General features: G+C 44.1%; 1 protein-coding gene across 1 annotated transcript; it reads right to left on the bottom strand.

Annotated features, from left to right (window-relative positions):
• Positions 1-3267: 3267 nt before the first annotated feature.
• kcna4 (potassium voltage-gated channel, shaker-related subfamily, member 4) lies at positions 3268-5781 on the bottom strand. The gene has a single exon (XM_078267320.1). The coding sequence runs from the start codon at positions 5779-5781 to the stop codon at positions 3715-3717; it is 2067 nt and encodes a 688-aa protein (XP_078123446.1). The 3' UTR covers positions 3268-3714.
• Positions 5782-9364: the final 3583 nt, after the last annotated feature.

The raw sequence follows: 9364 nt of genomic DNA, 5'->3' as shown, positions 1-9364 counted from the left end.
CCTTGGCTACAACACAGATATATTCTGGGATAGGAGGGAAATTAGTTCCTTCTACAAGACCTGAATCACTGTGGTTCACTGTTGTTTGTACTGTGTCGTAGAATGGAGCACTGTAAACAACATTTATCAATGAGCAGTCCATCCACAAGTGTATAATACTGTAGTTGTGTCAATACCCCTGAGAGCTATGCCTTATTATTGCTTTCATTATTTTTCATTCATACGTAAATCTGTCAGTTCAAATTAAATGACTAATCATTGAGTCCATATAAGACACATTGACAAAAGCACATCACTACTTTCCATAGCTTAAAGTAATATCCTCAAACTGTTTATTTTGTGTGACCAACGGGCCAGAAACCCCAGAAGTCTTTATGTTGCGACGGTATGAAATAGGAGCATAACATAACCTACCACAACATAACCTAGACTGACATTATGTAACGCACATACTCACTTTCTTTCCACCTCTCCCCTGTGTCCTTTGACAAGCATGGAATAACTTTTAAGAAATAACCATAAATAACTCTCACTTTGTCACATGGCCCGGCCATATGGTCTAAATTTGCATTACAAAGACTCGCCGTGCACATGACAACAGAACGATAGGAAAAGTTCAAACCATTCAGCTCTGTTCTGTTGCTCAGGATGATCCAGGCTGTTTCCACAGTCAGCTCAGCAGCTAGAGGCCTAAGAATATGCCTGACCCACACACTTTGCTTGAAAAATGTTTTGGATTGCGCCTCTTGCCATAAGCCATATTATGTAAGTGCTAAGTGTGAGGTATCAAGAGGGGTTGGCTCTGTGCCAGGATGGTATGTTTGGTTGTGGGTGCAGGTGTTAAAAATATCTTGTATGAATAGTTCCTCTGAGGATATAAACACACACAGTGCAATACATTATTACATGCTGATGCTGGGATTATGTGCTGAAGAGTGCTGAGGAGCCTTGATGGAGGGAGTGACAGCATAGGTGGATCTACTGTATGAATGTCTTGATTGTCACAAAAGTTGATTCTTCTTCTTATGATGCATTTTATAAGTACTGAAAACACTGCAAAGTACTGCGAAGTTACATTTTGGCTTTCTAACTTTTCTGCAAGGAACAGTTCTATTTTCCCAACACATGAGAGTTTCTGCTCAGTTCAGAGAGGTTTGTGGATTATAAAGAAATGCTGACATCTTTCAGGATTGTTCTGCTCTTGGTTAAATTTAATTGTTGAATATATTCTGAATTTTTTGTGATCCCATCCGTAAATCAGGTGACCTGTTCAATTACTAATCGAAAATGGCATCTATTCAATGATAAAAATCCAGAATCGATGAATTTGCAAATATTTTACATTTCAAAAGTGTAACTGCTGGACACAAGATGCCTCTTACATCATTTCAAGGTCCACTCTGTTTGTGCACTGAAGGCCTCAGGTTTCCACATCATACTTGGGTAGATTTCAATTAGAACACAGTTGGCTTTCAAACTCAAAACTGCCACAACTATCCCTAAACTGAGATATAAGGTGAGCACAGAGAAACTTTCCTCTTCAGCTGATTACTGTGAACAAAGGTTTCCAGTATCTCTGCATATAGGCTACATCAGTCTGCAGGGTGAAGCTTGAATATCCAATTGAAGAAACAATGGAGGGAGGCTTTAAGTTTTGCTTGGCCATTTAACATCTGGAGAATAACGTAAAGATGTAGGCAGCAAAGGAGTTTTCACTTCACAAAAATGTTATGGTGTAGGGTGATAAATGTAGTAAGACAATATATTCTGGCTTCACGTGTCACAATGTCGTCATGCTACACCTGCTGTGAAAGGTGAGACCTATATGCCTTACCTATCAATGATACCCCACTGGACAGCAGAGAGCGGAGACAAAACAAGGACACTTAAATAAAAAAACTACAATCAATCATCTGAGTGCAATCAAGACCACGTCCAACAAAGCAGGGAGTAAACTCTGTAGCACTTCAACATTACTTTCATATATATATATAAACTACTCCATTACTGAATACACTATTATTGAGCCACAAATTCTTTTGAGGTAAATCTTCCCAAATCTTTGGCATAAGCTCTCAGTAGCTGACCTGATGTCACCTTAGAGGAGATAATTACAGCTATTATTATAAATGAAAAGGTGTCTGTTATAACTGTTGGCTATTAGACCTGAGTATGGCATACACATTGCACAGAAACAACATTACCTAACCACATGATGATTGAAATGTGCCATATTCGTCCAGCGTCCATCTACAGTATTTTACACACACACACACACACACACACACACACACACACACACACACACACACACACACAAACACACACACAACCAAGTGTTGAAAATAAATAGGGTGAAATATTTCTAATTATGCTGTATATCTAAAGATGGCACGTAGTGAGTGTTGCATTTGTTGTATTTATCATCTTCTCCACATTTTCAGGAGCATTATTGGCTTTCTCCTATGCCACTGGGTGTTTTCCTCATCACTTGATAAAAATCACTGTCACACACGAACTAAAGGCTACATACCTTGGAAGACATCCACATCTCTGGGATCCTCTGAGCTTGGAGATAATCACAGTCCTCTTGAGGAAAAAAAAAAACAAAAAAACATTTTGTGCACAAAGTCCAGCGGACAGGAGAGGAAGTTGCTCACAAACTCCCCTCCGAGGAGTTTCTACAACAGAGTCGTTTTTGCTATAGCTTTCCATCTGCATCCGTGTAAAGGGATATTGTCATATTGAGGTGGTTTAAATGGAACTGGGGAAACTGTTGTCGCCAAGGCTCCAAGCCTGTCCAAATAAAACCTGGCAGGGCAAGTCATTTCTCCAGCCATTTTTAACTCTGATGTTTCCTGTGCTTAGCTCTCATAGTGGGTCAACAACACAAGGCTTTTTTTTTTTTTTTATGGAAAATGTGTGTAGATGTCATAAATAATTCAAGCCCTGGTTTATTTGATGACTGCTAAATGCTATGTCTTATCAATGAGCTTTTTGTTCATGTTAGTGTTGGAACAGTAACATGAACAAAAAATGTAAAAATGTTTTATCTGTCTCAGGCTTTTCCAAGTCCAATTTTGATTGGCAGCTATGAAAGAGCTCATTAATATCCCTAGTTTGCTCTCTTTAAGGAAGTTACTCAAACATTCTTCAGCTAAGTGGTCAAAGGATGACTAAATGATTGCCATTTGCACGGCCTACAGTTTCTGTCTCTGAAATAAAAATCTGCCAAACCCAGCGCAAATTCGACATTAGTGCAAACAATTTACTTTATTGCATAACAGCAAAACGATCATCCCTACCCTTTCTCTTATTGACGGATGAAACTCATAAAGTGCGAATGCATAGCCTGTCTTGTCTAGACTTTGAATTTTATGTCAGATTTGGAAGCCCGTACAGGTAAGACAAATGAATTAATCAACCCATTAGGGAAATATTGATCATAATTGTTACTAAAGGTTGTGGAGAGGATTTGGGATACACTTGTGTTCTGAGATGGAGAGAATTAAACATTTTAATCTGCCAATTGGTGACATGTAAGTGTGCGTGTGCTTGCGTGCTTGTGTGTGTGCGTGCGTGTGTGTGCGTGCGTGTGGGCTCTGAGGCGTGCATAAAACTTGTGTTAGGGGACCACCTGCTCTTGTACAGTATCTATTGGGGCGTATTCTTCTTAAGAAAAAAACGGGGGGAAACTGAACTCTATACTTGTAATCACACGTCAGTCTGAACGGATTTTGAGTTAGTGCTGTTTTTCCTCCCTATGTCTGTGCCGTTTCCTTTACTGGGGCTCTTGTCCAGACCACAAAGCGACTCCGTCAAGCCTTCCTCCATCTCCATATACTCCGCTTTGTCACCCAGCGATGAGCCAGAGGGCGAGCCTTTGAATTTCCTTAAAAAGTCCGGGAAATACGGGCAGCCCGGGGGCATGCTCTCCACCACCGGCGCCTGGTCATCCTGGTTATCGGTCTCCCTGTGGTAAAAGTAGTTGAAGTTGGACACTATGACCGGTACCGGGAGCGCGATGGTTAACACGCCCGCGATCGCGCAGAGGGAGCCCACTATCTTCCCACCGACAGTGATGGGCTTCATGTCGCCGTAGCCCACCGTTGTCATGGTCACCACTGCCCACCAGAAAGCGTCGGGGATGCTCGTGAACTGAGAGGTGGGCTCGTCCGCCTCGGCGAAGTACACCGCGCTGGAGAACAGGATGACACCTATAACCAGGAAGAAAATGAGGAGGGCCAGCTCCCTCATGCTGGCGCGCAGGGTATGGCCCAGGATCTGCAGCCCCTTGGAGTGCCTGGACAGTTTGAATATGCGAAACACCCGGACAAGGCGGATTATTCTCAGGATGGCAAAGCTCATCGCTTGCTGCCCGTTGCCTTGTTGCTGCGCCAGGTCCGTGCCGAGGGTTATGAAATAAGGCAAAATGGAAACAATGTCTATTGAGTTCATAATGTTTTTAAAGAAATCCGATTTGCTCGGACTCGCAAAGAAGCGGACTATAATCTCAAAGGAGAACCAGATGATGCAAACCGTTTCCACAAGGAAAAACGGGTCGTTGAAAGGAGTAAATCCGTGGTCAGGTTGAGTGGAGTTGTGTCGTGGCTGTAGATATTCTTTTTCGTCCCTAAACTCCGGCAGCGTCTCCAGGCAGAAAATGACAATAGAAATAACTATAACCAGGACGGACACGACCGCTATGCCCCTGGCAGGGCTCGAGCTCTCCGGATACTCAAAAAGCAGCCATATCTGGCGCTTGAACTCGTCCTCCGGTAGAGGCTTTTCCTCCTCTTTGACAAAACCCTCATCCTCCCGAAACTTGAGTATCGCCTCGTCCCCGAGTTCATAAAACTTAACCTCCTCGGAGAAGATGTCAAATGGGACGTTGACTGGTCTTTTCAACCGCCCCCCTGACTGGTAATAGTAAAGAATGGCGTCAAAACTCGGTCGGTTCCGGTCGAAGAAGTATTCGTTCCGTAGCGGGTCAAAGTACCTGATTCGCTTGTCGGGGTCTCCCAGGAGAGTGTCCGGGAACTGAGTGAGAGTCTTGAGCTGAGTTTCAAACTTCAGACCCGACACGTTGATGACAACTCTCTCGCAGCAGCCGCACTCGTTGTAAACATTTTCGTATCCGGACTGAGGTCGCCTGTCAGTGAGCGACACGGTCTCCTCCTCATCACCCATGTTGCACAGAAAACTCGACCTCTTGCTTCCCCGGCACCCCTTCTCCTCCTCCGCATCCTCCTCCTCTTCCTCGGCTCCCTCGGCCTCCTCCTCCTCTATCATGATGTCCTCCTCGGATCCGAGCAGCGCCAGCTCCGAGTGGCGCAGGTCCCCGCCGAGAGTCGTCCGGCTGCGTCTCCACCGTCCGACGCCGCGCTGCTTTTTTCGTTCTCTGAGAACTCTCTGTTGCTGCTCGGGCTCCTGCTGCTGCTGTGGCGGCTGCAAGGAGGAGGAGGAGGTGGAGGAGGAGGAGGTGGAGGAGGAGGAGGGGCGCGAGGCGGTCCCGCCGCTGCCGATGTTGGCGTTCGTGGAGGAGGCGGCGCGAGACTGATGCTGGCGGTTGTTAAGGAGAGGCGCGCTCGACGTGGACCCCCCCACGCCTCCTCCCTCCTCACCTGACCCAACTTCAGCAGCGGCCGCAGCAGCCGCCGCTCTCGACTGGACAGCCTGGCGCTCCCTCTCGCGCTCCTTTTCCCGTGCGCGAGCTTGGGCATATCCGTAAGGCAGGTGACTATTGCACCCGCCGTCCGCACCCACCATGGCAAACTCCATTTTAAGTCAATGAGCGGTTCGGTCCTTGAGCGCTACAGTATCCGCCTCAGGGCGATGTGGATGCAGTGCCAGAGGATCAAAGTTGCAGCTCGGCGCGCGCAGAGAGAGACAATGATGCATCAACCGGTTTGGCCAATCAGTTGTGCATATGAGAATGTCAGAATAAAGAAAGCCACCTCAATAAGGCCCATGTTGAGAGCAGTCCATGTGGCTACTTACATGGCAGGAGATATTGATCAGCCTGTCTTCCCGTTTAGACACAGGCCTGCAGTAATTTTATGACATCGTTACCATAACCAAAAAACGTGAGGGTCGGTGCCATAGCCTGTTACGCAGGCGCTCACTGTTCAACTTGCAGCGCCCTTTATTTGTTCAGCATTTTAAATCACCAAGTCAACAAGCTATAACCAAAACAGTCTCTGCTCGGTTTCTCCGGCGCCCATCAGGTGGCTAATTTCTCCACGACCGCTGCTTGCGCCCGTCTTTTGATCCTTCGTGGTCACTACTGGTTGCCATTTTATGTGATAAGATATAAAAAAAATAAAAAAATTTAAACTGGATCTTTGCTGTTACATTATAGAGCTCCTGGGAAGGACTGAAGGACTCTCTCTGGAGCTGCGAGAAAAAGACAAGAGAGGAGAAAACAGCAGTTGGTTTAGGCACAAAACACAACATGTAGCCCTATCCTATTCATTTTAATGCCCGTTGTTTTGGCGACTGCATAGTCCAGGATAATACGCATATTTTGCAATATAAGGGCGGTAAAACTTCATTGGCATATTATTATTATTGTTATTAGCCTATTATTATTAGTATTATTGAGTTAACATGGAGGTAGGCTTTCGGAAATAAATGCATGGTAGACATTTATGTTTAGAACAGACATTACGCATGAAATTTCCTGCCCATTAAAATAGCGTCTTTAATCTGACATTCATACTTACATGTGAAGAGGAGCCAAACAAAATCGCCTCAGCCCCCCCTACAAACAAATCTGTTGGAGGAGGAGGGGAAGGTAGGCTAGGTGAGGATGCAGTTCTTCGCTTCTGTCTAAATCCCCGTCTTGATTTGGGGGGGGGGTAATATCATAAATCCCTCGTCATATCCAGCCAGCGACCATATAATCCACTATATACATCTGTGCTCTGACGCACTCCGAGGAGGGCACTTTTTGACTGCGTCTCGACGTCTTGTCTCAGTTCAACAGGATCTATTGCCACTTCAGCCCCCGTTTCTGCTGCATCGCTCCTGGTATACTGGTAGCAATTATCATAGAAGGAAAAAAAGAAAAACAGAGGCAGGTGTGCAAGCGGCGAGTTGGCATCACCTCCACACGGTCAAGGCGAAAAGATGCGATGGTGGGTAAAAGTTTACCTTCACACAGGCGAGGGGAAACGGCCCCATGTTTGAGTCTGAGCATCACACATCTGTCTGTCTGCCACTGCCGCCTTACCTATACTCCTGTATCCCTCCCATTGTGTGTGTGTGTGTGTGTGTGTGTGTGTGTGTGTGTGTGTGTGTGTGTGTGTGTGTGTGTGTGTGTGATGATGATGATGATGATGGAGAGCCTCGGTGAGAAAGTCGTTCATGTACCGCAGCGCATGCAGACGGTGCTCGGTCCTCCCCCAGTGGATGCAGCCGGTCACTGCGCACCGTGCTGCAGTCTCCCACCCGAGCCTCCTCTGCCCTTCATCACCACTGCTGGGTGGCAACCGGTGTCCTTTCCCCCAAAAAAAGTAGCCAAATGTATTACTCTCGATTCATTTCTAAAGCAACGTCGATAGGCTACGTATAATTCGCTGGGAGTAGAGCGTAAAACGCCTTTGCACTTGTAGTTTTCACTTAAATCCATCCTCCCAACCCATTTGTTTGTTTTTTGTCCTTTTAACCTTTAGAAATGACTCCGTAAGTAAAGTGCATGCACATTTTAGTACTGCTCAGAATCTTTTTTAAACCCCATTTCTTCTCAATATTTTGTCTTCATCAAATGTACCACACATGACCAGAAATCCATAGAGGCCACCTGGATCTGTTGGTCCCAAATCAGAGTTTACATTTAAAATGTGTGAATTTGAAGCACTGGAAATACTTCATGCTAAAGGTATCCCTCTGAATTTGTGCTGACTGGTATGCAGGCTACATCTCTAGAACATTCTGCATAAACAAATTGTCCCTCAGTGTTGTTGCAGAGGAACAATAATGCTATAAGCCAAAAGCAAGTAACATTTGTCTGATGTTTCTCTCTTAAAGGCACAATCCCTGATCCTGAGAGTCGCCCATCACCAAACTTCAAAACAGAATAAGAACTGTTAATACAGAGTTAAGCACCAGACAATCACTGAATCAAAGTAAATCACCTTTTTTTTATTAAAGGTTTGTTTACATCAGTAATCTTAATGGAAACACAGCTGTAAAAGTGGTTTATATTTTAAGATTATATGATTTGTAATCATTATTACAAATTACCAATGTAAATGTATATTCATACTTATGTTTCTATGTGAAAACAAACCAGGCTGGGGGCAAATAAATGTTACCTCGTTTTATTGGTAACTGCGACGTTTTCATTGAGATTGAAACAGTAACTAATCAGTCTAATTTTTTTACTAAAAGTTCTGAAACACAATACAAAATGAACCTAACCACCCCAAGTGTCTGTAATATAAGGTTGTCACGTCACAACCAGAAGCTCTGAGGTTTGTGTGCACCCACGAAGTTTGGGCTCCATACAACAGGAAGTAGCCATTTCTGGTTTCCTCTCATCCTCATTCCACCATCATGGCAACAACAATGTTATTTCTAGGAGACAGAGCTGTGTGACAAACATCTGTCCACAGGCCAAACACATTGATATTAAAATACATTGATCCTGTTTGTTCCAGTTTTGTCTCTGTTGCGTCCTATTTTGAGGAAGTTTCAAACGTTTGCAGGGTTGTAGATTTCAACCAAACCTTGTTTAAAAAAAACAAGCGGTGGGAAATAAAAGTATATAACATTCATAAATCTATACTTGAGGATAACAACAAGCTTTAAAGTGGCCAGACACTTGAGCAGCCCTCTGCTCGGGGCCCTGCCAGACACTGTCATAAACGTGTCATAAACGTTATAAACAAGTCATAAACGTTTATGACTTCTGTCATTAAGTGTAATTTGGTTTTTGTCATGACAAGTTGACATTGTTTGGGTTGTCTTGGTCATGACAAGTTGACATTACATTTGTTTGGGATGTCTTTGTAATGACAACTTGACATTAACCAGGATGACGTTACCAGAAGATGTATTTGTCATGACAACTTGACATTACATTTCTTTGGAGTGTCCTTATTAAGACAACTTGCCATTAAACAGGATGACATTATGTCAAGTTGTCATGACAAAGACATCCTCTGGTAATGTCATCCTGGTTAATGTCAAGTTGTCATTACAAAGACATCCCAAACTAATTTAATGTCAACTTGTCATGACCAAGACAACTTCTGATAATGTCACTTTGATTAATGTCAACTTGTCATGACCAAGACAACCCAAACAATGTCAACTTGTCATGACAAAAACCTAATGACACTTAATGACAGAAGTCATA

This window comes from Sander vitreus, chromosome 1 (genome assembly GCF_031162955.1).
Source record: "Sander vitreus isolate 19-12246 chromosome 1, sanVit1, whole genome shotgun sequence".
NCBI lineage: Eukaryota > Metazoa > Chordata > Actinopteri > Perciformes > Percidae > Sander > Sander vitreus.
This window is presented reverse-complemented; position numbering and strand designations above follow the sequence as displayed.

What these genes read in the sequence shown, in the direction of transcription:
- kcna4 (XM_078267320.1), bottom strand. Translation starts at nt 5,781, where the DNA reads ATGGAGTTTGCCATGGTGGGTGCGGACGGCGGGTGCAATAGTCACCTG.